This window comes from Kryptolebias marmoratus, linkage group LG17, assembly GCF_001649575.2.
Source record: "Kryptolebias marmoratus isolate JLee-2015 linkage group LG17, ASM164957v2, whole genome shotgun sequence".
NCBI classification, from domain to species: Eukaryota; Metazoa; Chordata; class Actinopteri; order Cyprinodontiformes; family Rivulidae; genus Kryptolebias; species Kryptolebias marmoratus.
Window position 1 is genome coordinate 14,302,578 of NC_051446.1, and position 26,875 is coordinate 14,329,452.

Below are 26,875 nucleotides of genomic sequence, written 5' to 3' on the forward strand. Positions count from 1 at the left end.
TGGGGAGGATGTGGGCTGATGCCACCCGAACGGCGCTGAACTGTGTTTCAACCACAGGCCGTATGAAGCGCCGGACAGCGGCGGGAGGCGCGTCTGCAGTGAACGTCTTTGAAGCGTGCCGTGCTGCTCTTTAACCCGCTGTCATTCCAGCGAACCCACGTGAGGGACGTTTCTGCTGGCTTACACATCAGAAATGTCTGGAGGGTTTTGTGTGTGTGTGGGTGTTTGACATTCCCCCTCTATGTTTTGCTTTGGTTTAAAACGACTCTTCTCTTATTTAGGGGCTGGGGTTATCGTTTGCTTCATGGTTTACTTTTTACGATGAAACAGGGTCCTGGATCTGAGGTGGGCTGGAAAAGCACTACACTTCCACCACGTCTCATCAGATGGGGTTTAACTGACGTAATCTTGTTCAGACCGGCTTTGGGAAAACTCTCCCAGAAATTTCTTTCTAAGTACAGCCCACCTGACTCCAGCATTCTCTTGCTGAGTGAAATAAGGAAGCATATTTGATGTATTATTATTATTATTATTGCCGTTTTGTTATGCCCAGCACACGTAATTTATTGTCTGTAAAACTGTCATTGCAACTGAAATGCTGGCATTTGATAAGTTGTACGCGAGGAATCACACGGTTGTACTTTGCACTACGTTTTGAGTTTATTGCCGTTTTCTGTTGGTTTATCGCGAAGGGATCAAGTCATAAATGAGGGTCATTTTTGCAGCCTGTGTGAATATTGTGCATCACGCTACTATGGCGCCATATTTATTCAGACGCAGTCAACACGGCACCGACCAATCCTGCAGCTACGTCGTTTTTAGGTTGGCTTGGGAGGACACGGCAGACCTTTTTTGTAGCAATAACGCTTGGCAAGAAACTGGTGGAGGGAGACTGAACAAACCCGCGCTTTATTTCTTCTCAAGGATGTGTGAAGGAACGTTGGACTGATCTGAACTGTGCAACAAATTCTTCTGGACATCAACGCAGACCTGGATGTTGGAACTTTCCTGTTGGATTTATCAAGTTTATTTCCGAACGGCGTGGCAGTCAGTGGCATCCTACGAATTCCTGTTTATTTCCACTCTTCACATCTAAATCAATGCTCTTATTCACCTGCCACTCCATGGGGAAAATGGCCTTGAATGTAAATGATGTAAAGATTTTTGTACGCTCATTCTAGATTCTAGGTATTTTTATAGTCACAAAGAGGGGAAAAAAGTTTTTTTGTTTTTTTTGGTCTTACACAGGAAAAATCAGCTGCCTGTACTCTTCTTTAGCATGTAGCGTGTACAGTATCTGTCAGGGTTCTCTCGTCTTAAAATGCGTGCAGATATTTATCCAGCGCCGACTCTCTGATCTCTTCTGCGTTTAAAAACAAATGTGTTTGTAGATGAATGAATCCACAGAGGAAAAGGATGAATCGCACTGATTAGATCTGTGGGAGATGAGAGGTCGGAGTGTGAGCGTGAGCCCCGCTCAGAGGGGCGATTCGCCCACGTTGCTCGGACCTGCGTCCCACCGGCGTGGTGGTTCAGGTGTGGCAGAGTCTGCAGTTTATGCTGTTGTCTTCCCAGATGGAGTCAGGAGCCGCACGGACACAAAAGATTTATTTTGTTGCGTCTCTCTCCACTTGTGTGACAAATCTTACATTCTCAACATCCATCGGTGGAGTTGGGTGTGAGTCATTGTGTTCTCAGTATGACAGAAAAATAAGTTTTCCCCATCGAATTTATTTCTCTTCACAATACGGCACGCGGACAAAGCAGATGCTTAAATCTCTCCCCGATTCATTGACGAATAGTTTGACCAAGCCTCGCCGGCGACAGTTAGGATTAGACGAACCACAGAGCTGTACGCAACTTTGCACTTTAACCTGATCTGATTTCAGCATTTTAACTCCAGTGTTTTTAAAAAAAAAATGACCAAAGATGGATGTTTGAATTTGGATCACTGTATCTGTCCGCGATAAAGGCTTTTGATAACACTTTAACTGCTCTCGCCCCGAGAGGAAGTCTGAAACTGGCCTGCTAGTCTAAACACTGTGCCTCTGAACTAACCTGATAATGAGCCCCGAGGGAGAAAGCACCGACTGTGGCTGTCAGTTTGTTTAAATTATACGTTTCACCTGAATTGTAAATATGAATTGCCATTTTTGTGAACTATTTTTTTTGTTTCTTTTCTGTCTCTCAAACTCGCTTCCAGTGTCCAAAGAAAGTTTGCTCAAGGCACAAACATCACTACTGCTGTGGTGCGTGGCTTGCCATTATGTGACGCAGGAAGATTTAAAAAGAGATTATTGTAGAAAAGAGAATCTGTACAACTTAAAATTTATTCCTATTTTCACATATAAATGTATAAATTATTACAGTACTGGGTACAGCTGTATATTTTTTTTGAAGCGCCCCAAAGTGATCGACTCTTAATTGTTACAAGGGAAATGTGTCATTGTAAAGAGAAAAATTAAAGGTAAGAAGTGGAAATAAGAATAGAATAAATAAATGGAATAAAATTACTTGTTTGTTGTGTAGTTTTTCTTTAAGTGCTTATCTAAAATTTGAGTATCTAATGGAAAGCATGATTTTACATGTTTAGATAAAATCTCATTGTGACATGAAGATAGAAGCAGAAAACATCATTCTACTGATCATCTTTATGCAGAAGCTGCGAGGCTTCTTCTGGTTGAGAGTTGAACTGCAGCCACAGCGAGACCGAGAAGTGTCCGAGCGCCATCTGCTGGGCGGCTCTGAACACTACAGAAACATCTGCTCAATCTGAACACACTTTAATTTCCCTAAATTTGTTTAAAACGTAGATTAAATTCATTGGTCTGCCGTTTGGCAATATAGAGGTGCAATATTTAAATAAATAAAAACTTATATAAATATTGACATTAATATAATGAACAGTAAGATAGTTTTTTACATAATTGAGTTCAGATTTTGCACCCAGTTTTTTATATATATATATATATATATATATATATATGACACTGCAGGTAATTTTCATTTACATTTTGTTAAATTTACTTCAAGAAAATTTATTTTGTTTTCAAGGTTTTATGGCACTTTTTATTTTATTGATATTATTTTTAGTGTCATAAATAACAATGCATTACCTTTTATTTATAATCAATAACACAACACATGGGTGAATTCACACAGTTGGCAAAATGTCAAAATGAACAAATATGTCAAATGTGTATATTTTTCCCTAAATATTACAACTCTTTATAGGTATCATAAATATGTTGATAAAAAATAAATATGTTGCAAAAGTTATGAACTTGTCCCACTCAAGACAGTCAAGTCCAAAAAGCTGACAAAAATAAAATATACTTGACCTGAATATACTATACTTATACTTGACCAAGTACACTGAAGTGTTACAAAATTGAAAACATTCGTGTCTTGAACGGCTCAGCTGACATACGCACCCGGAACCAAACATTGCTGCTGCTGCACCTTACGGTCTTATTTTGGTGACGCACATTAGAGACCCAACCGGCACAGTAGCGTCACGTTTGTACAGTGAGTTTTACCTGCAAATGTAAACTAGTAAAGACTTGTTGTCACTGTAATAGTGATGCACAGTATATTCACAGCGACAGTATTTTTATTCTCTATATTTTTTTTAATAAAATGTAACTTTAATGTATTTATGAAGCTAACGGATCAAGCTAATTTCCCCCTGAATTCACTTCACTCTCGGACAGCATAAACCGGTGTTCAAACTGTTTTTTGTATTTTATTTTTCAACTTGAAATTCAACAAACTTTCCTAAAATTTATTTTTTATTTTGTATTATTTTTCTCTGTAATTTCGTTTATTTTCTCCTCGATATGCTAGCTGCTGTCTATGGTTTATAATCATGGAGTCAGTGTCGACGAACGCAGAGGTTCGGCTAACAGTGGCCCAGTTATTCCGGACTCTCACTTCGTCATCCGCGGGCTGTGAAGACGTCATTGCCGCTCTTCAGAACCTCGTCTCCTACCTGGATGATGGAGCAGAGAGTAAAACCACGTCAGCCCAGCGGGAAGAGTTCAGGAGAGCTCACTACAGTCGCACTCTTCGGTTTCTGGTCAGCAGCATCCAGGCAGACTGGCTGCGGAGCCTCTCAGCCTCTCACCGCGCACAGTTGTGGGATCATCTGTTTCTTAAAGGCCCTCCGGATCAGGCGCTGTTGGTGCTAATGGATGCAATAACAGAGCTGAGGTGAGATGTTATATTAGAGGTGTTGTTTATTTTCTCCCCATCTTCTGATGCTGGTACATTGTCTCCACGCAGACCTTCGACAAGTCTGGACCACCTGGTCAGCGTCACTGAGAGGTTCCTTCAAAGCGGCCGCCTCGCCGACCTGCTGTGGTCCTACTGTCTGCGATCGGCTTCCTCAGACTCCCCCCAGCTCAGAGAGACTCTGCTGGGTCGGATAAGCGCGCTGCCGGATATCACCGCCAACAAGCTGCATCCGAACATCAGACCTCCTTTTCTTCCTCAGCAGTATTACCCACTGCTGGCCACAGAGATGCTCACTGCGCTGGAGAGAACCTGCCAGGCTCTCAGAGGTTACAGAGTGTTCACACATATTAGCGTTTAAGCCATTTCCCATTTAGTCTGCTTTTGTGTCACTTTCATTTCTTATTCACAGGGGGCACAGACTGTTCGTTGAGCTTTGTGGCTCAAACACTTGGAAAAGTGTGTATCCAGGGGCACAGTGGTGAGCTTACTTCTATTTGTTCAAAACTGTACAGATAATATTGAGCTGTAGGCACTTCTTTAGTGTTTCTTTTCATAATATCACACATGCATGTTTCTTTGGAACTGAGTAACTTATTAACGAATCAGAAATACTTGGTGGAACATTTCTTATTTTCTTATTACAAATGTAAGACAATGAGGAAGCAATAAGAGCAGTTTAACACCATATTAAGCATCTCTTTACTGCATCACTCTGCGTTGCTGATTTATGTCATCTGGAGAAATATAACATAAAACAACAACAAAACAAAAAATTAAAAAAAAATCTCAACCCTACAATGGAAAAACAGAAACATTTAAAGGCCTAACATTCCTTGAAGAAATGCTCATCCCCTAAAAACACATGTAAATGAATAAACCCACATTCCTCGTGCGTGTACCTGAGGGGCACCTTAATAATAATCTGTAGTTATTTGCCGTGCAGGTTCTGACTGAGAACCATTTGCGTCATCCTGTAGCACTTTTGTTTCCCCACAGACTTGGTTCTGGCAGTCATGGCTCCTCGGCTGTCCGTGTGCACGCGCTCAGACATGCTGTGGCGGAGGGTTTGCTGGAAGCTGCTGGAGAACGTTCCTCAGCGGTGGATGGAGAGTGTTCTCACAGGGCTGGTACAGGCTGTCAGAGGGTCAGTTGGTCAAGCCGGGTCAGCCACGTGGATTTTAGAAAGTAAACATCGCTTCCGCCCATTTATTAAATCAGTGTTTCTGTTCTTTATTATTATTTTTTTTCAGACCTGATGCCTTGGGCCGAATCATCGGAAATCTAGTGCTAACAGATAAAAAGGCCCAGTTTGTCATGACTCATAAACTGCTGTTACTACAATATAAATACAGTTCTCAAGTCTTGAGGACAATATTGGGTTACCTCGCTGCAGACAGGGATCGAAGGCCGCTTCTCATTCAGGTTTGTGCTCCAGCCCAAGGTCTATAAATAAAACACATACAGTCCTATTAAAATTTTGACAAATTCGTGTGTGTTTTTCCAGGTTTTACAGTCTGTGTCTCAGGCCTGGGCTAACCCCAGTGCAGTAAAACACACTCCTCTGGAGCAGCAGCTTTATGTCAGTAAGGCCTTACTGCTGAGTGTGAGTCTGCTGAAGGACTCTGAGCTGCAAGAGCTGCGTTCAGGTACAAGAAGACCAAACACAGTGTGAATACGTTGGTGGGAATAGTTCTTGGTAAAAAGGTGTATGCCTGCAGGAAGGATAACCATATTGTCAATTGAACTGTCTTGTATTGTTTGTCTTTTGTGGAATTTATATTTATATTATATGACAACTGCAGCAAAAGACTAGCTAAAAGTTGCAAATTGGTAGTTAAAATCTAAACGTAGCAGAGTGGGAGCTAAAGATAAAAGCAGCAAAGGTCTAGTTAGAAGTAACAACTTGGTAGCTAAAACTAGCAAAAGGCTAGCTAAATATTAAAAAGCAAAAGGCTAGCTTAAAGCTAAAAGTTTCAAATCTGTAGCTAAAAGCTATATCTGGGATATGAGGACGAACTAGAGCAGGCATGCTGAAGCAGATTGTAAGGAAAACAATGTATTTGGACCATCTGAAGTGTTCTCATTGCTTTTTTTTTCCTATTTGCAAAATATTTGTTAATAAAGTAAAAGGTATAAAAATTGCAAAAAATTAAAAGTCAGAACACCCATCTCCTAAATGAGCTGAATGTTTTGATATATCAATTGCTAAAATAGCACAAATTACGCAAAAGTAGTTAAATTTAAAAAAAGCAGATGTTACAATCAAAAACCACGACAACAATAGTGTGAATCAGCATTTACACACTTATTGTGTAGCGTGTGCAGAATGCTTGTGTTGTGTGTTGTTCAGAGCTCCTTCAGTGTTTGCTGGGGGGCATGCAGAGCCACCTGGACAGCAGCGTGGTGCGGGTCAGAAATATGGGCATGGTGGTCGGAGAGTCCCTGAGCTCCCGCATGGATATCAACGGAACCAAGCTGGAATTCGAGGTTAGAGCTGGTGATTCAACACTGGCTTTTAGAAGACCTGCTTAAAGCACAAGACATGCATCTAAAGTCGATCTGTGCTGTGTTGTAGTACGAACAGGACGAAGAAACTCGTGAGCTGCTTTCTCTCATAACGCCTGACACAAGTGATGAGCCAGAGCCTGAGCTCGGGAACAGGTAGGTGTGAGTTTGATCAACTGGCTGATAAGAACAAGGTCCACTCTCAGGAACTGTACCTGTCTGATGAAATAATCATTTAAAACAGTGAATTCTGACCTGCAGATTCTGTGATTTGTGCGTTAACATTAAAAACTGCTGCAATACTTTAAATGTGAATATAACTTGGTTGAATTCCCAAATTATAAACAAAAATAGGATTAGGATGTAGAGTTTAAATAAGTCCCACATTGTAAGAAGCTCATATATTAATGTTTTACAAGTTCTGTAATAAGGGAGCTTGTAACAGTGGAAAAGACGTGGTTTGTATCTCTGATTATTGATGAGCCTCTGTTGTTTTTTTTGTTTTTTTTCTTTGCTTTTCTCTGGCATCATTTTAAAAATTTCTGCATCCCTAAAAGTGTCAAAGACATAAGAGGTTTTCAGACAGTTTAGTCAGAGGGGGCTCAGATTGGTAAAGTCACCAGCAGTAATCCAAGACGGTGTGAGAAAAGCAAAGTTTAAAGAAAACTAAAAACATCTGATGAACTCTGAGCACAAACAGCTCTGCTCGTGCTTCTGTAGATCTCACACAGATGTACAATAAAATCCAAAAATCAGTTTCTGTTCTCAGCCTGTGCTGTATGATCTCAGCTTCTGTATCTTTGGTATTGCTCTTGCGTGATTGTATTTAATTTTACGTCGTCCTCAGAGGCGACTCTCCTGAGAGCGGCAGTAAAACATCCACCCAGAACCCAACGCCTCAAAGTGAACCACGGAGAACAGACCCGGACTCAGATCTCGACAGGTAAGCGTTTGCAGTCGGCAGGGCTGAGATGTTTTACAGTTTTCAGCCAGTTTTAAATCCCATTAAGGGATTACAGAAGCGTATTTATGGCCTCGGCTCTCTCATCGATCCAGCGACGACGACCTCACGCCGTACGATATGTCTGGAGATCAAGAGATGAGTCGGGCGTCCCCACCTCGATACCTCAGAGACTGTCTGGAAAGTATGGCTCCATTAACCTAATGTCTTTGTCATAAATCATGCTCCAGTGCTTTAGAAATGTTATCCGCTTTTAACGCTGACGTTTCCTCACGTGTCGGCGAACGCAGCTTTGACGTCTTCCGAGGACGCGGAGCGTGTGGAGCTCAGTTTGAGAGCCGCTGAGAGTTTGGTGAGGACGAACGCCTTTGCAGCCAAGGAGGTAAAATGAGACGATAACCTCTTGTGATTTTTTTTTGTTTTATTCAATTGTACCGATCAGTCCGAACACAACACTTTATGTTTGCTGTTTTCAGATTAGTGTGCAGATGACCAAAGTGCTCCTTCACATGGAGAATAAACACAGCATCAGTGGCTTCCTGAGTCTCAGACAGGCGACCATGGTGGCTCTCACTGTCTCTGACTGTGTTCCTGTAAGATTCTCATCACTATGAACAATGTTTGCTGTCCCTGTCTCGCTTTTTTTCTTTTTTTTTAACCAAAACAGTTCAATGCTTTAACATCAATTCAGTCTTTTGTTTTCTAAATGCAACTCTTTGCGTGTACTTGTTAGGTTACTCAGTATTTGACTACAGAATTTTACTCCTTGAACTACAGCCTCCGACAGCGGCTTGACATTTTGGAGGTGAAACCAATATTTTTATTTATTTTTTTGCCGTTTTTATTTAAGGAGGCTCTGCTCTGTCATTGGCACATATCTTGAGTCTGGTCTTGTTTTAATGTCCCAGGTTCTCGCTCTGGCAGCTCAAGAGCTCTCTGCACCGATCTCTGACAAGAAGGTTTCCTCCTCGGGCACGCTGACCACCACCGAGTTAACTCCGTATCAGAGTGACGATCCGGTTCACTGGAGACAAGTGGTGGAGAAGCGGATTCAAAGCAAGACTAAACGCATCTCAAAGGCACTTGAGTTTTTTGTCTTCGGTTTCGGCGTTTAAATTTAAACTTACTCTTTAGTTCATCGTTACAGCGTTTAACTTTAACGGTTTGTTTTAAAACCAAAAGCTTCTTGAATTCTACTACATTTCTGATTTTCTTTTTATTTGGCAGCTGCTTCACAAATCAAAGGCATAATTTTTAGTCATAGTTAAATATTTAGAGAAATTTCTGGAACCAGAAAACCAGGTTTTCCTCAAGCATGTCAGTACTTTTGAAAATGTGACAGCCGCCATGTTGCGTCACGTCATAATGTTGAATGCTTTTATGTTCTCGCAGGGAGCCACAGAACCTGCGGCTAGGCCCACTCCAAACCGTTACGGCCCCGTCGCCGGGTGCTTCTTTTTTCCTCTGCTCAGGAATTACGACAGGTATGCCTTTTTTAGCTTTTGAAGCAAAGTTTTAAGAGTTAAGTTTCAATAACGTAGCACTTTAGAAGAAAATTAAAAAATTGTTCACATCTTTTTTTTTTTGCCAGGCCTCAGGTGACCTTTGACCTGCTGGGCAGCGACCACCTGGTACTGGGCAGGTTGATCCACACCCTGGGCCTGCTGATGCACCTGGCTGTCAATGCGCCGGTTGTTTCATCCATCTGTTCATTATACTGTGGCGTTTTATCACTCTTGACACTGATATGTCAGAGTCCTTCGCTGTTAGTTTTACTGCAGGTACGCCCTACGCCTTGTTAACACGTACGCTTGTGTTTTTTTCAGATTGCTGCGCAGATGGGTCGTGCTTTGCTGGACTTTGTGTGGGCAGTGCGGTACCACGTTGACCAGTATGTCTGATTCACATCAGTCTTTAATATTTGTGGTGCGACATCCTCCTGCTGAATGAATTAAAAGGTCTTGTGTCTGTTGAAGGACGGTGAGACGAGGCGTCCTCTTCGCCGTCTGCTCCGTCTTTCTGAGCATGCCCAGTCACAGCCTGCTGGTGGACCTCAACGATCAGCTGTTTGAGACCAGAGCTTGGCTCGCAGGTAATAAAAAAAACATAAGTAAATGCAATCTAAATAAACAGATAATCAGAATCTAAACAGTGAACAATAAAAAAAAGCATTTAGGTTTTTTAACGCAGTGCCTGGTGGGATTAGATAAAAATAGATTTATCCTAAATTACGTTTTTTTTCTATATTTGTAAATGAACTTTGCCTCAGATCTGCACCTGCATCGTGTATTTCTGTCAGCAATATCCCGTCAGTGACACACACTCATGGACGAGCACACACACACACACAGCTGGAATGAGCATTTCTGGGAAATAGATGAGGAACCAGGATGTCCTGTTCTATATGGCTGTGTGTGACGCGATTGACTTAAGCAGCTGGGTTTTTATTTATTTCTTCTTTATCCCCTCGAGTTTAAAAGTGGTTTTGCTGTCAAATGACTTCGCACCGATGGCTCAGGGCAGAGTTCAGTTTTTACCCATGGGAAATCGAGTGAAGGGAGCTGTAACGTTTATTGCAACATGTTTTTACCTTGGCTGGAAAGCTGGTTATTCCTGTGTTACTGTTCACAGATTTGGCTGAAGGAGACCCTGACGCGGACTGCAGGAGTTTAGCCGTGCAGAGTCTGGTGCTGCTGGATAAAAGTCTGAAGAAGCAGCTACAAGATCAGCAGGCACTGAGCCTGGAGTCATGATCGCAACACCAGCAGTGAGCAAAGACATCTCTGCAAAGAAAAACACTTTTTAAAGAGAGAGATTAGTCTTATGGAGGCGGAAGTACGGTTGATGGTGGAAGGTATGCCTCAAATAATTAACTGGAACAAACAACTGGTCTGTCGGGAGTGGATGAGCCCAATTATCCGCTGAAGGATGTCCTTTGAGCTCAGCAGCTACCGTTCCAGGCGTTTCATGTTTTTTTTACACATCCTGGAACACTGAGCAAGCAACAGGAAGAAAAGGCACATTAAGGAATGACTTTTCCCCACAGACTTGTACATAATAATAAATAACTTAATTTTAGATGGTAAATGATTTTTAAGTGGAGGATCTGTGCTTGTGCTTCACAGTTAATGGAGATACAGTACGGCCAGTATTTTTGACTGTCATTGAAATGTTCTGAAAAATTAAAAGATTTAAATAAATTGTTTTCAGATCTTTATTATCTTTATTTATGAAATAATTTTGAATTTACTGACATAAAGTGGTGGTTGGATAATTTTCTGATCCTACTGTACAAGCAAAAATCACCTCTTTATGCCTTTTTTTAAAAAAAAACAGATTAAAACACTGGGAACTTTCAAGAATTTTCAGTTAATAAACTGAAGTTCATGTCAAATAAACAAAGACTATTTAAAATATTTGTGATTTATTTGCTCAGCAGTAATAAAAGTTGGGTTTACATCCAGTTCATTGGGATTTATAAATAAGATTAAATACAATATAAATGCAGTCAAGATGCTAAACTTTTAGTTTATAACTTGAACAATATAATACACAAGTGATTCATAAATATCATTTTTAAAAATAATTAAAATATATGTATGACCACAGTGGGATATAATGGCTACAAAAAGAGAAAATGGCAGAAATTTTAGCAAAAAGAGGGACAAAGAACAAGTTGAAATGTTATTTTTTGGCTACATATTGTTGCAACAGCTTTCACATATCTGTAGATGAAAATACAAAGAAAATATATTTACATCTGCAAGGTTTATGACCTATTTTTGTGATTTCTGATGGTGTAAATAGGGACTCTTTAGTCTTCTCATCACATCGGTTATCTTCGGCACATGTTCGGGAACCATCGTTGTTTTCCGTAACCCCGCCTCCTTGTCCTGCCTCTGAGGTTGTCAAGGGCAACTACGAGAGACGCTTTTTTACTCTGAAGGAAGGCTACACGACAACACCGCAAATAACGGTCCATGTCCCGCGCTCCTTCAGTTTTTATTGAAAAGACTTTAGTTGATGCGAAGAAAGTGACACCGAAGTAAGTCTTCATCAGCTTAACCAAATGTTTTTCGTAGTTTTAGTCAGCGGGGATCATCCGTACGCTGTGGCTAGCCTAGCTAATGCTAGCACCTCTGACGGTAAATAGGGTTAATCATTTCTCACATACATTGCGTTTAGTTTATCTTTGTTTTCTCTTTGTTACATACTATGAATAAAATAAAAGTGCCGTTTGAATGTATATGTATCCATCACAGACTTACTAGTTAATGCAGCCACTTAATGTAAAATCACACTGATTATAAGCCTCTGATGGATTTTCAGGTTGACTCGAGTTAGCGACTTCTCAGAATAGCCTAACGAGGTCATGAAATCGTTACATCAAATATAAAACATTGAGAATGTATGGACCAATCCACGTTTGGTTCTTCTGCTGAGCTCACACACTGTTCTGCTTGCATTTCCCCCCTCATGTTTAGGCATAAAGTGGGGACATGGCGGTGTATTTTGACCACCGTATCGAGGCCCCTGAAAACAGTGCCGTGCCCTCTCACCTGATGTGGCACTCGACCCTTCCAGTCCTGGCTGTGGCCTCAAGCAGCCCTGCTTCTGGAGGCAGCGTGGACCTCTACCTACAGCAGGTAAACCCAGGGCTCAGAGGGCTGCGCTCCGGCAGAGAGAGTGAAAGTGGGTCTTTTTGTGTTCGTCTGCTGATGTGAAATGTTGACGCCAATGAGCAGTACTGTCTAAAAAACAGGGAGAGCATGTGGAGAGCTGCCACGTGGAACGACCTCACCAGCCCACTGTGCTCCGCTGGCATCCCATCAAGCCAGTTTTGGCAGTGGGATGGGAGAACGGAGAGGTAGCGCTGCTGATACACCCCTCTGGAGATCAAACTGTCCTGCCCAGTTCTCATACAGCCCACATCACACTGTTGGAGTGGAGTACGTCTGGCAGCCGTTTAGTAACTGGTGATCAGGTAGGCTGTTTTAACTCACCTGCAGTACATGTGACTTTCCTTTGGCCTTAACAAGGTGATCCTACTTATGCACAACATAAAAATTGTTTCAACTTTGCATGTTTTGTTGACAGACTGGCGCTTTAGCGGTATGGAAGTTAGACGCCAGAGGCAGACTTTTGGGAAACCATCTAGTTAAGCATGAATACAACAAACCTTTAACTTGCTGCATCTTCAGACCTGCCTCTCCTGGAGAGTAAGTAGTGGACAGTTTATTTATTTTAGGTAAAATCGAACTCTGTTTACCCTTGTATTGTTGTTCAATCTTTCTTACTTTTACTTGGATGAATTAAATTATTTGAAAAAACATGAGTATGTAGCTGAGCTGGAGAAAAGTTTCTTTCTTTTGACATTCACTGCAAACCTGTCGGTGCTGTACATTAGAAACAAGAAGCCGGGTTGAAAAACTTGTAAAGTTCATTTGTTTTAAACAATGAGTTGCTAATAGGAGGCACTAACTCCCCCTAACAGTGACGTGGCGATGTTAGCTCGGGCTTCTGTGAGTGGAGATGAGAGTGCTCTGGACATGTTCAGCTGGAAGGGAGCGCCTCTAAAGATGGGCCCTCAGGAGGGACTTGCATTCTATGTCAGCACTGCCGATGGTAAAAGCATCTTTGGTTTTGCCTGTTTTTAAGCATGTTTTGGCATATTTATCTATTATTTATTCTAATATCCTTTATGCCTAGGAAAAGTCCACGTTGTAGATGAGCATTGTAAGACGAGCACACTTCTCAGTGTGGAGGGCTCCATCAAGAAACTCTTCTATTTTGAGAAAAGGGAGGTGTTTGCCATGATCACAGACACCCTTATGTTGTCACAGTACAAGCTGAGACCTGAGGGTGGAGCACAGGAAGTTATGAAGGTATACCAATATAATTATACAAATTCCTGTATATGTAATATTTTCTACATTAATTAGATTATCAAAAAATGGAACTTGGGTTTATGAATATGTGTCACAGGTGAAGTTAAGCAGCAAGGCTGGTCAGAACATTGATATTATTTGGACAGAGGACAGCTTCCTTATTACAGCAACGGGGGAACAGACCATCAGGTCCGTTTTCGTTTATCATCTCTGCACACATGCACATTTTTTACCTTGGGTAGTCATTTTTACTTTTAACCTTTCAGACTGTTGGACCTGGAGAGAGATGCCAACTACGTTTTGTCTCTTGATGAGACTTTAGGGTTTGAGAAAGGAGAAATGATCAATTGTGTTTCATACTGTGCAGCAAAAGGTGAGTGTGACAGTGTGAGACAAAGCAGTGCTTTTCTAGTTCAGTATGTGGTTTTGTGATAAATAATTTTACTATTTACTATATTCCTAAAACTTGAGCTGACACTGGCCCCTGTATTATGACAGTGTTAGCGATTTCTGGAAAAATCCAAGTTCATTTAGAATTTTGTGGGATCCTTAGAAATCCTGGCAGCCGGTACCTCCCATGGGCACATAGCAATGTGGAAGATGGTGATGCAGCCAAGCAGCAGCAGATTAGACACCAAAGCCCTGTGGAAATTACAAACACCCACTGAAATAGAAGGAAATGTCACTCAGCTACAGGTACCATCTGCACCAGCTTTATAACCCCACAGTTTTATTATGGAGTCATGAATATCACACTATATCGGCAGGATGTGTGCATCGTTCAGGTGAAAAAGAAAAGTTAATTTGAATTTGAATTTTAGTGGGGCTCCAGCCAGAATCTGTTGGCAGCGAACAATTCCCAGACAGTGCTGATTCTCTGTGAGCATGTCATGTCAGCGCACTACAACCAGCAGGTGGCAGCAGTGCAGCTCACCCCGACACAGCTCAGCATCTCCCACTTCACCACAGGAGTGCACCTTGCTCTGCAGTCTGACATGCACATAAAAGGAGTGTGTGTTAGCAAGGTAAGAGAGAAGAAAGCCTTTCCTCTTTTTTTTCATATAAATAACAAGAATCTGAAGTTTTTGTATTGTTCATCTTGTGTTGTCGTGCCAACAGGACTCAGTGACAGTCTGGAATGGTAAACTAGTCAATGTATATGAGCTCTCAGGGACAGTTTTACGCAGCACAGGTACACATAAATGAAATCTCTGAACAGTTCAAACTGTAGATCAAATACTAAACTACATTTTATCTTTTCATTCCAAGTTTAATGTAATTTGCTATTTTATTTTTCTTCTCAAACTTCCAATCGACTTTCCCTCCCAGGATCATTTTCTTGTGATTCCCAAGTGGTCGCTGTACATGATGAGAACCTCTACACTGTAGAGCCAAACAGGGTGCAAATCCGTACGCCACAGGTTTGTTACATTTTTAATCACAGCATACATTACTGCAGGTTTATTAAGAACTTTGAATCCCCTTTTTTTGCTTTTTTGTCTAAACATCTTTTTTCGTCTCTTACAGGGCACAGTAAAGCAACTTTTAACTTTCTCCAAGGCGGAGGGAAACCCTGTGCTACTCAGCGTGTGCCAGTCTTACCTGGTGGTAGGCACAGACACGGCGCACATCAGAGTGTTCGACCTCTCCAGAAGGTATGGAGTTGATGTGGATCACTTCCCTTTGTATAGGCAACCTATACAGAGTCTTCTGGCTGAATTCATGCACAGATCTTGACATTTTTCACATCTTTATAGAGATGCCAAAGCTCACTGCAGTGCTAAGAACTTGGCAGACCAGATTCCCAATCTAGGGGCTCTGAGGTCTGTCAGATGTAATGCCAATGGCAGCCAAGTTAGCATCCTAATCTCTCAGGTGAACAAACAACAACAAAGTGTTGCTTATTCACACATCAAAATGTAAAGGAGGTGTCTTTGATTAGAAACTATTCTCTTGGCTGTTCTGATCATGACTTTGTCTTCTCAGGTAAATGGACGACCTGATCACAAAGTGTACTTTTATGATGTTGAGATGGACACTGTGACGCACTTTGACTTCTTCACTGGGAGGCCATCCAGTGGTGTCTTTCAGCCAGAAGAAAGTGATAAGTAACTACACTTTGATTTGTATATCCATACAGATTGCCTTTTATTTTATTTTTTTGTCTCATATGTTGACGGACATGTCGTGTTTTGTAGGCAGAAGTTTCAGGGGGCAGAATTCAGCGGTCGCTGTCCCGTGTCTCACTTCTGGGACGAAAGTGAACCCCGCCTTTTTGTTTGTGAGACAGTGCCAATCAGCTCCGAGATCTCGTCAAAGACCTGCTTAGATATGGTAAACAACTCTTTTAAACTGTGTAAAATGTTAGTGCACAGCTACAATGCTGGTGCCTTTTCCTTTTGCTGGCACTTCATTTGTGAATATATAATATATATATATATATATATATATATATATATATATATATATATATATATATATATATGTATGTATATATATTACTTTTATAAATAAATGAAATTGAGAACCTAAATCCAAGTGTATGCTTGGTGTTTTAAATAAAGACAACAGATGAAAGAAAAAGTTCCTCAGTACAGCGTGTCCTCTCCTCCCAGGTGGATGTATCAGTCGTGACACTCTTCTGTACACAAGAACACGGACTCCTCTTACAAGACTGTTTCCCGAAACCTTCAGGTCTGCAAGCCCTACTCGCTCTGGACGTGCCCTACTATTATTTTAGCTGCAAGGTGAGGACAGAGAGCACTGTGCTCCGTTTTCATGTTATCCTTTCAGTGGGGTAGAGGGGGGGGGGTCTCCTCATACACGTGTGGCATTTTCTTTTTCTTTGTTTAAGATTCACGCATGAACAAATTAGCTTTGCTTTTGTCAGCCTCCCATATTATTGTTCTCACGTGAAATCCTGTGTTTGGTTTGACGCACCGTAGCTGTTATTTCGGAAAGGTGATATCTTTCGACTGGAAGTAAGTGTCTGCGCCCCAGAATTCACTCAGAAAGCTCCTGTGTTCTTGTCTCCCATCTTCCAGAAGCTGTGATTGTGTAACGATTTGTGCTGCAATTGATCAAAATAAAAATGCCCACAAGATTTGCAGCACAAATCCAATCATTACTTATCTAGACTTCACTATCATTGTTCGGTCCCTTATGTGCTTGAATAACAGATTTGTTCCTCTGTTGTTTGGTTTACTTCTCCTCCTACCCATTCCTCAGTATTTCTGCAATCCTCCAAGTATTTACTTCACCCTAAATCACATAGCTAGTAGTCTTAAAATCACATCTTTCTACCTGGTCTTCTATTGTTCAGCCAGGAGAGAAGGATCCAGGCTCAACAGAAGCTTCATCCCCTTCACAGCAGAGTCAGCCAACAGGAGAAGCTCCTGGCCAGTTCTCCCACATGGTGTCCAGGCGAGCTCTAAGAGACTTCGTTGGGCTGGAGGGCTGCGAGAAGGCCACCCGCGATGCCATGTTGAACTTCAGCTTCTACCTGACTATCGGTGACATGGATGAAGCCTTTAAGTCCATCAAGCTCATCAAGAGGTAGGATGTCAGTACATCGTTGTGACGTCAGTCAGGTTTGCAGAGACAGGAAACACGCAGTGTGGCATACTCACAAAGGGCTCATTGCCCCGCTTGATCATTGTCATCACGTCCCAGCAAGTCTTTCCTACCAAGGGTTATAGTTCAAAGAATAAGCAGCACACATGGGGGTAGCATTGTTACAACAGCCTTGACTTTTCACAGAATACTCCGCTGGAGTTGCAATTGGGGAGGTGTAACCAGGTACTTTATATCATAAAGAGAACTATTCATTGTCGTCTCTGGAATTTCTTCTATTTTATTTCACCCAGGACCCCTAAATTTAAATAAGGTAAATCTATCATACCATTTCAAATGTTTTGCTTCAGATTCACTTAACACAACCTATTCAGTCTTAAGAGTTTCAAATCAGACACTTGAGTCAATAAAAATGTGCATTCATTGTAATCTTATGGCTAAGTTTGATTCATCAAAGCCAAACGTCTGACTGTTTATTAGGCTCCATAAAGAAGAGTTTACACCACAGGACATGATTAAGGGCTTTTGGTGTGTCTTTGCGGAGGGAAGGAACTCTTCAGTGTGTATATATGTGAGTGTTTTTGTTAGGGTGCGGGTGTATTGTGAGGGGATATACTTTTCTAAACACGTTCCGAAGCACATACACACAGACACATACAGGAGGCAGCCCTTCTGCCTGTTTGGTCTGAAAGCATCACCCTTTCCGATCTTGCAAACATTAATTCACATCAGTAGGAGGGTGTGTGCTCTCATTCACATGTGCATTCTCGTGTGTGTGTGTGTGTGTGTGTGAGTGCCTTAGTAATCTCATGTTTCCTCGGAGCGTACGTGATTCCGGGCACTCATTGAGAATTTTGCGGTACAGTTGATTTCACACGTACAAGCATTACACAAACAGGGGAAAAAATGGCAAAGAAACAAACAAATAATAGGACAGCATATTCAACTGACCGGATAGTCCAAAGATTTTAACAGGCCTGATGACAGCTTTACTAAGTTATTCACCGGTGGCTATTTTTAAGGCTGCCTCCCCACCCCCTCATCTTTCTTTTCTAATGAAATGTCAGTATTGTGTTTGATTCCTGCAAATCTCCACCCACAGGAGTGTGCATTTCCTAAAACAACAAACTAACTGTATCTTCTGGGACATTTCCCTCAGCTTGAGTCTGAGCTCAATGAGTCTTTTTAATAAGAACATCGTTTATGTTTTAAAGCATAGGTTAAGTGTTCACCCAAAACACAGATGTATGGGTAAGCTAAAAATACATGTGATCTATAAAATACCCTATTTCGGTCTTTTATTGTAACCTGACAGTTCAGAGTTTTATATCCAGGCTTCCTACATGATCATGGAAAGTATGAACGTTGTTAAAAAGTGTTTAAAACGTTCCAGCGGCTTTCATGTTGCGTTATATTGATGTTGTCAGTAAACAAGGCTAATCTGACACTGTAAAAATATAAATACTTAGCAACTTATAACCAGTTTTTTAGTTATTTTTGTTAAAAAGAACAAAAATCTGTATATACACAAAATAGAATTATATCTAATCTATATGTGTCTTTTTGGGTAGAGATGTTATTTGTTTGTGTTGCTCACAGATTTAGGATTATTGATGGTAATTGATTATTACAAGCCATTCCTGGAAATATTAGCATTAATAACAAACAGTACATCTTCTGAATGTAACATTACCTCGTTAAGAGTTTTTTTTTTGGGACCAAATAGTAAAAAATATATATATATTTGCTCGCAGATGTCAAAAATGAATGACTGAGTGACGGAAAATCTGGAAATCTGAGAGTGGAAAATAGGGAATTTGAATAAAAAAGTATTTAGAATTGGCTTTAGTGCCCAGCTGATTCATGTCAGTGAGAGCTTCAAATAGCTTCAACCCTGCATGTTTTAGCTCATGTAGCCGAAGGTATGAAACATGCAGGTGTTGTACTTTACAGAGGAGGCCAGAGCTCCTGTGGTTTAGTAGGTCAGCCCCCCTCCAGGTGTCAAACACTAGACTCCTAAGGCGCTCAGTAATGAGTGTGGCTGTTTTTAATAAGTGCTGTAGAACTGTTTGCGTGAATGGGTGAATGAGAAACATACTGTGAAGCAATCTGTTGAACCGAGATCAGATTAAAAGGCTCCAATCAGTGAGTTAGATGCAGAACGAATCCTGCAATTTTTTCTCCTGGTTGTTCTGATCCTACTCATTTGTGTCGTCTTGCTTAACAAATAGTTTCCATTTAAAGGCACAGCTTTGACTAGGAATGTCGTTGCAGGTGGTAAAACCCCCAGAAAAAGCAGGCAAATAAATGAAACGTTAACATACCACTCGTCACTCGTGCCGTGTTATAGAAGCCAAACAGTAGTAACAACAGCAACCACTGCGCTCGAGTATTTAGAAATACATTTATTGAATGTACATGATGACATATTATTATTTTCATGTGCCCCTTTGTTTGCTACCATGGAAGACCCGCGGATAGCTAGGAGATTGTTGCATTAGTATGATCTGGTCCCAACACACCACTTCTAACAGTAGCACTGTTCTAGTCTTTTATATTATATTAATTTAAAGGTATATTATATGTACCACAAGCAGGCAAAGTTTTAAATGGAAAGCATCATATGAAAACAAATTTAAGCAATGCATTTGTTTTTTTCTTTAATTTGTTAATGGTTGTGTGACAAAAGTGACTGAAAATCCAAGCAATTCTTCTGATTACCTGTCAGTTGTCTTTTTTAATGTTAGAAATGCTCAATATCTACTAGGTGGGTAATATGGTCCAAATATTATCTCTCAGTGGCGATTTTAAATGAAATGTTCCTACTGTTTTGTCAAGGACAATTAAAAACTTTGTTGATCTTGATTTCTCCTTCTGCTTATGCCTTGTTCATTTACAAGTTTGAGGTAATCTAGTAAAATATGGTCTTCTTTCAAATGTGGTATTTTGTTGGAGACCATTTATTAAGTGCCTTTTTTATTTTTTATTTTTAAATAGGTCAAGTTCCCGCTTGATCGTTTCATAAAAATGACTTAAACAAGACAGTCCTCATCCAAGTTTCATACTAGCAACCAGTTAGCTTCTGTAAGTGTTATTACACTAAACAAAATACAATATAAAGATATGTTTTTAACGTTTTGGTTGCTTTATGTTTATTTCATAAATATGTGATTCCTGTGCTTCAAATAGCAAAATAAATCTGATATATTCATAGAGCCAGAAGTAGGAGAAACTGTGTAGTAGGTACAAGTTCGATCAGCTCTTGTGGAGCCACGAGATTGCCTTTTCCACCTCGGAGTCTTGTTTCAGGTGAGGCGAAATATGAGTTATTGAGAGCACAGGTTCGTCACTTCGCGCCATCACTCCTGGCTGGCTTCGCTTGTGGGGCCTCAAGGCTCAGCAAGGCGACTCCACGTAGTCGTTGTCCAGACGCGGGTGAAAGGGCGATGTCAGGGAGCGGCTGATGATTATGACCCGAGGCGCCAGGCAGTCATCTCGCCGGTGTAAAATGTTCCAGATGAGCATGGCCGCGGCCATTGTGGCCAGGAGGCAAGCGGCTATGTTCACGTAGCAGGAGTAGGACAGGTGGGTGTAGGGTCCGATCCTGTAGAAGGTCACGAGGCCAATCACGAGCACGAAACCTGCACCGGAGCACAAAGACAAGAGGCACCAGTCAGTCAGGGTAAAGCTGTTAAAGACGGGACATCGAGGCAAAATATTACACCTCTGTTGGTACATTTGCAGAAACTACAAATAGCTCATCATAAATTTAACATCTTCCTGTTAGGACATTTACATCAACCAGGAATCTAGCTCTAGATCAAGTTTACTTTTTGAAATCGATTGGCTTTTTACAAGGCAACTGTTGTTTATTAAAGGGAGAAAGATCTGCAAAATTTCAAGACAAGAAAAATCCCAAGAAACATAGCGACCGCTCAATATTTAGAGCGCATCTCATCTTGATTGTCCGAATTTTCTTCCACGTTCAAGAGCTTCGTAGTTCGATTAGAAGCCTAAAGATATGTGGACATTTTATAATTATCGATGAGAGTCGCTGTAATTTGTTTTTCAGGAGACTTTTTGTTTAAGCAAAGCGGTCTGAATGTGCAACAGTGTATTTATTAATTTATTTAATTTTTAAATAAAAGTTAGAAGCTAGGAGAAATATTGGTTATTTTTAAGTGTGTACAAAGTGTCAATGTGTTTTTTTTTTTTTTTTGTTTTTTTTAAATCTGACATTCTTACTAGCAGCCTTTCAGTCCTCACTTTTGAGCTGGAGCTCTGTGTGGGGCCTTTGAATTAGGAAATATGTTTCCTCTTCGGAACGGCTTCTGAGATCTCCAGATTAAAGTCTTCAAAAGCACAAAAACTATAAGAGCAGGGAATATGTATTCGAAAGGGCCTTTGATACCTTTTATCTCCCGATTTCTTTGATTCGCTGAAGTTCAGCTCACACAATGAGGGGCTCGTGTTTGCATGTGAAGCCAGAAAGCCCCAGCCTCAGAGCCCTTTGCTGTTCAGGTGTGGTCTGCGCCTGCGGCCATTCGATTGTTCAGCAATCACACACGTCCGAACTTACCCCATCCTCAGTGGTAAAAATAAAGGCACCAAAAATAATGACTGGAAATCGGGATGTTAGTTCTTTAGGATATGAATCAGTTTGTTTCCTGGAGCATTCGGTGGCACCAGTCGGGGTTTATATTTCTTTCTCTGCTTTCTTCAGAAAGATGGCCGTCATTGTTTCAAGTGAGGATGTGGATAATTGTGTCTGTATATCACTGTGTGTATGCAAAGAATGCAGCTGTTTTCTCGATCTGCTCATGTTTAACCTGTCTGGCTCCTTATTCGAGATAATGAATAATCTCCTGTCCATGCTCGAGCCAGTTCAGGCTGTGTGAACCTCTTTTTTGGCACAGACTTATCTCTCAAGCTTCCTTCCCCTTCTTCCTCTTTCCATCCTTCCTTCCTTCCCTCCTCTCCACACCCTAAGCCTCGAGGTTGATGTATTTGCTGGACATTTGACACGAGCATGTAAATAACTCCTGGTTCTAGCGAATTTATTTGTCTTCGCTAATTTCCTTTCCATTTTTTTAGTGCCTTGGTTGTGTTATTAAAAGGCACACAGTGGTTCAAATTTATCACGCGCTTATCATTATGGAGCCGCGAATGTCTTGTGAGTAAAAAATAGACATCTTTTTAAAGCTAGGCACACTGAGATGCCAACTTTTATATCTGTTCAGACAAACAGATTTAGAGTTGTCTCCCAGGGTGAAAAGGCCAGCACTCTGCCTTGAGCCCTGACCAGCTAACAATACTTACATGTCACTCTGTGGAGGTTAATATTGTTATTTCTACGCCGTCACACTTGATGGATAATTCCAGAGCGTTTTGGCACGTCTAAAAATGAAAACATTCCAGTAAAAATATCTCCATTCATGCAGTGCTGAAGCCCATTCACTAACGAGCAGGGGGAGGGCTAAAGTAGGCATGGGTTGGTGAATGGAGCTGCTTCTATCAGAAGATAAGGCTTCTTTTTTTTGAGAAAGAAAATTCATAATATTTTTTTTGTGTTTGTGGAATAAATTCTGAGGAATAATGCAGATAACTCTTATTTTATTAGCTGATGAAACTAGCCTCAGTTAAAATGACTCCACAAATATCAGTTTGACTCAAATAAAAAATGATGAATCTATTCATTTGTTGTTCCTTGTTTTGTTTTGTTTTTTACCTCTGAAATATTTTAGGGGAGAAATCTTGCTCATCATCATCATCATTATTTTGTATGCATACATGCATCTTGCCATAAGGAAATAACTTCAACAATAACTGGAGTTAAAAGGAAATGGTTGGAAATAGTTTTTCTCTGTAGAGTCGATCAAACACAGACCACACGCCTGGTCTGTGTTTGATCGCAGAGGAAACTTGAGGCTTTTTTTTCATGTCGTTTTGGGTAAAGCGTCACTGTGAATTATTATACTTTTACACTTTAGCTTTTTATGGTTTCCTCAGATTTTGTGGGGTTGAGAACAAACCCATCATATGTGTTCAACCTGTTCTGGAGTTAATTAAAACCTCACGCCTGAATTGTTTGTATGCATGTTGTTACATATTTAATGCCTGCGGCCAAGTATTGTTTTTACCCGTGTCTGTGTGTGTTAGTTTGTCTTTACTGTTAGTAAAATATCCTTTGACCCAGTGGATGAATTTGAATGAAACTGCCTGCACGTCTACATTTGATTAACCTTTGGAGTCAACCCGATTCAAGATGGCCACCTCAGCTAATCAACCTTAATCAACCATCCTCAACACATTCTCAGGGAGCTAAAGCAACGACTCTGACTCTGTCCCTTCCGATTATAAGATGATCTTAGTCTAAAACTCTGGCACAAAAGGTGGTGGGCGATATGCATTCCTTCAAGAAACCACAGGCCTTTAAATGGAGTTATACATTTCCATAAAACTCTCAACAGAATATTGAAACTAAGAGTCCAAAAATTCTAATGAAGAATGTCTTCATCATAACAGAGACATTTATTTATCCAGTATGGCTGAAAGATTATGCCCCTTGTTTCTCTGGTAATATTCTGTTTTTAGCTGGAAACTTCCCATCATTTCATGGTGTTTCTCAGCAGCTTTGTTGACCTCGTTTAATTACTAAGTAGACATTTTTTTCCAGAGAGAGTAATTGCTTTTTGATGTTAAAGTATTTCAGTTTATTTATTTATTTATCTTTTTATTCAAAGGCATCTTTATTTTGCTGCTGTTTTTATTAACCATGCTTTTCTGAGATGGATTCCTGGTAACTAGAGTTTTGCTGGTTGCATTGCCTAATATGGAAAAATGCAGTCACGTTGGGAGGGTCTCGATCCTCTCACCAAAGTCTTTGGATAACAGCGGCCATCCCTGCTGCAATCCGAGCTGAATACAGTAACAATACAGAGGATGCTTTATTTGCTGCTTTCTTGGACTATTGTAAACACAGACATAAAAGCTAGGCCAGCTTATCTAGACCGAGGCAAATCCCACCCTGCTGTCATGTGTACCACAGGATATTTCTCTCCCGAAGCACATAATGAACACACAATCACAAAAACACAAAACACTTGATCTGCCTCTACAAGTGCACGCACAAACACACAGTCCCTGTCGAAAAACTGTCTTTCCCGTTTGTTCCCCCTCCCCTCTTTTTCCTTCTTCAGCTCAGGGCTTTGCATAACAGGTAGTCACAGACATTTCCTCGTCCTGAGCAGGGATATCCTGGCGCCCGGCAGTCGCTCCCTGGTTCGCTGCAGCTCTGGCCCAGGGATTCTGGACTAGGACTAAATTTAGACCCAGAGCAGACCCCTTCATTTTGCACTGTGCCATGCAGCTGAGCGACCACACTTCCTCAGAAGGAGCCCTGGGATAGCTACTTCTGAATGCCATACATGGGTGGATGGATGGGTTGAAGAAGAGTTTGTGTTAACAGTGCTCAAACTTTTAACAAACTTTTACTACCTTATCTGCATTAAGAGCCAAAATTGGCTCGAGTCGAGCAAATATATCTGCCAGACATTAGAGTGGCTAAACACACAGCGGATGGGATCTAAAAGTTGTCACATGTCAATAGAAACGTGCAGAGTGACCTTTAAGATAGCAGCTAAACTCCATTCCCCTGGTAATTTTAGTCTAATGTCATTACTCTCTTCACTGCAGTTTCTGTCTCTCTGTCCTGAATTATAATGTGCATGTTGTGTTCGACATGATTCTTGTTCTCAGAAGTAAAGTAATAAAAACACGATGCATGCCGGTACTCACTGGCTAGCTGAAAGAGTGCAGCGATGGCCTCCTCCCACCACTGGGATTCCTGCGTGATGAAGGGCAGCTCCATCAAGCCCAGAAGGAAGATCAGCTGACCGGCAGTCAGGGCCACTGTCGCCATCAGGTTGCACGCTCGCATCATGTTAAACTGCACTTTAGGGGCCGGAAAAGAAAAGTCGTCATGTCTTTTGCTCTGTGCTACAAATGTGTTCAAACTGAACACACCGCAGTCAAGACAAAGCTTGCCTGGTCTAAAAACACGTCTAAATCTTCAAGTGCGACAAAGCACTCAGGAAGCAGTGCATTACTCATTTGGAATCGGGTAGTATTGTTGTGATTGCTAGTTTTTCATGAATGGTGAAGTGCTTCTTTGTGCAGTATTTGCAGACGTGCTGCCAATTGTGCCCAGTAAGGCTTGCCAGTGGAAGTTCAGCATTTCCAAGAGTTGTTCTCGGGTGGCATTTTCTCAATGGAGCTGAAGTTGGTAGAGCACATAAATCCACCGCAGCACCGTTAGTCTTTTATCCAAATACTCCATCTCACCAGGGAGACGGAAAGCCAACAAAATAGACCTAAACTTTTTAATAAAGCACATTCCATAAATACTTGGCTAGCTACCATGGGCTGATGTTTACTTGAGTGCAGCGGATAAGCTTGAAGTTAAAAACTGAGTACATTCATAAATTTAACCAATCAACTTTACTTATTAATGCCCTCTTTGTCAGAATGTTTTCATATAAAATAAATGCATCGAGTCATAGAAACAGCTGAGTACTACCATTTTTTCCTGCAAGAACTACTTCATGTATGAAAACATTTTACGCCTTAGTGGTTGTTGATATGCATTTTTTTTTTGCAAAGCAGATCTAAATAACACTTATGAATCGAGGTGAAAACTTACATTTAACAGTGCTGCGGGATTCCTGGTAGCCTGCGTATTCTGATCCCCATCCAAGGCTTTCACACTGCCTATGTGTCCCTTGCACCTTACTGACAGCCTGGAGGTCATCACGGCCCCTTTCCCCTCCACTGGGGCACATTCTCCACAGTCCCACGTTCCTCTTACGTCCGTCTTCCAGAGCCTGAAGGACCCAGCTTGGGGTGAAGGCTGCAACATTGTTCAGGACAAGTGAAAGCAGGGCTACCACCACCGCTGCCGCCACCAGCCTCTGCACGGCCATGCAACGCCTGACGCCCGCCACTTCTCCCCCTCCGTGGTGTTCCTCCTGCAGCTGCTGTTCGTCCTCGGTGTTCTGCTCGCTCCCCTCCTCCGGGTCAGAGGCACCAGCAGCACTCTGGGCCCCCTGACTCCGCTCCACGACCTCCTCTTCCTCCAGCTGTCTGCTAGTGTTCCCACAGCTCGCACAGATGAGTTGGCAGGAGTGTTGTTTTAGGGGTTAGCTAAAGAACATCTCCATTCATCCTCATACAGGAGTTGGTTGTTGTTGCCGTCGATCCTCAGCCCTCCTCCTCAGACAGCACTGCGGGTACTTGGGGATTATTCCAACTGGGACCTGGGTCCATTCCACTGACTTCCACTGGCTGCAGCTTGGCTTCTAGATCCTTACTTAAATTTGACCCTGTTTTTTTTTTTTTTGTGGTCTTTGTTCTTAATCTTCTTTTCTTTGCCTCTCTGCTTTGTCTGATGCACTCTTCTGACTTCTATGTGTGCAGCAATTTTCTCCCTAGACACTTTTTAAGAAGCTCTTTCTAGCAGTGAGACATTGTTTTCAAAGAAGAGGAGTTATAAAAAAAAAAAGAAAAAATTAAAAAAACAGATTGACTTTTTTGGTTGGCGTTGCTAGGAGCTGACTCGCTGCTGGCTTTGCATAGGCTGACTCGAAACACCCCTGCTGTCTGACTGGAACAAGAAGTCCTTTAGCCCACCTCCTGCAACTTCTTTCTGTCTTGC

General features: G+C 41.4%; 3 protein-coding genes across 5 annotated transcripts in view; 2 read left to right on the forward strand and 1 right to left on the reverse strand.

Annotated features, from left to right (window-relative positions):
• Positions 1-3,416: 3,416 nt before the first annotated feature.
• On the forward strand, positions 3,417-10,905 carry telo2 (TEL2, telomere maintenance 2, homolog (S. cerevisiae)). 2 transcript variants are annotated; one of them, XM_017418290.2, is made up of 20 exons: positions 3,417-3,528; positions 3,847-4,212; positions 4,285-4,562; positions 4,646-4,714; positions 5,233-5,380; positions 5,487-5,658; positions 5,741-5,882; positions 6,587-6,723; positions 6,812-6,897; positions 7,589-7,684; positions 7,798-7,886; positions 7,993-8,084; positions 8,179-8,295; positions 8,436-8,507; positions 8,611-8,781; positions 9,095-9,186; positions 9,294-9,393; positions 9,529-9,593; positions 9,679-9,794; positions 10,334-10,905. In XM_017418290.2, the coding sequence occupies exons 2-20, from the start codon at positions 3,869-3,871 to the stop codon at positions 10,453-10,455; spliced, it is 2,508 nt and encodes an 835-aa protein (XP_017273779.1). In that variant the 5' UTR covers positions 3,417-3,528; positions 3,847-3,868; the 3' UTR covers positions 10,456-10,905. The 2 variants fall into 2 exon arrangements, with proteins under 2 accessions (XP_017273779.1, XP_017273778.1); XM_017418289.3 differs by having other exon boundaries at positions 3,470-3,722.
• A 706-nt stretch (positions 10,906-11,611) lies between these two features.
• The window catches only part of ift140 (intraflagellar transport 140 homolog (Chlamydomonas)), a 20,282-nt gene continuing 5,018 nt past the window's right edge, over positions 11,612-26,875 (forward strand). The window contains exons 1-18 of one of the 2 annotated variants that reach the window (XM_017418552.3): positions 11,612-11,747; positions 12,187-12,348; positions 12,465-12,686; positions 12,800-12,921; positions 13,197-13,327; positions 13,412-13,587; positions 13,688-13,779; positions 13,857-13,963; positions 14,144-14,286; positions 14,412-14,615; positions 14,710-14,782; positions 14,920-15,011; positions 15,118-15,245; positions 15,348-15,465; positions 15,577-15,698; positions 15,789-15,924; positions 16,206-16,337; positions 16,913-17,145. In XM_017418552.3, coding sequence (XP_017274041.1) covers positions 12,202-12,348; positions 12,465-12,686; positions 12,800-12,921; positions 13,197-13,327; positions 13,412-13,587; positions 13,688-13,779; positions 13,857-13,963; positions 14,144-14,286; positions 14,412-14,615; positions 14,710-14,782; positions 14,920-15,011; positions 15,118-15,245; positions 15,348-15,465; positions 15,577-15,698; positions 15,789-15,924; positions 16,206-16,337; positions 16,913-17,145 — 2,378 coding nt within the window. In that variant the 5' untranslated portion in view covers positions 11,612-11,747; positions 12,187-12,201. Of the gene's footprint in view, positions 11,848-12,186; positions 12,349-12,464; positions 12,687-12,799; positions 12,922-13,196; positions 13,328-13,411; positions 13,588-13,687; positions 13,780-13,856; positions 13,964-14,143; positions 14,287-14,411; positions 14,616-14,709; positions 14,783-14,919; positions 15,012-15,117; positions 15,246-15,347; positions 15,466-15,576; positions 15,699-15,788; positions 15,925-16,205; positions 16,338-16,912; positions 17,146-26,875 lie in introns of both variants that reach the window. The other variant, XM_037980910.1, reaches the window with a different exon arrangement.
• On the reverse strand, positions 19,549-26,822 carry tmem204 (transmembrane protein 204). Its single transcript, XM_017418553.3, has 3 exons — positions 25,865-26,822; positions 24,961-25,116; positions 19,549-20,804 (listed from the first exon to the last, which is right to left on the reverse strand). Exons 1-3 carry the CDS (start codon positions 26,142-26,144, stop codon positions 20,560-20,562), a joined length of 681 nt encoding a protein of 226 aa, XP_017274042.1. The 5' UTR covers positions 26,145-26,822; the 3' UTR covers positions 19,549-20,559.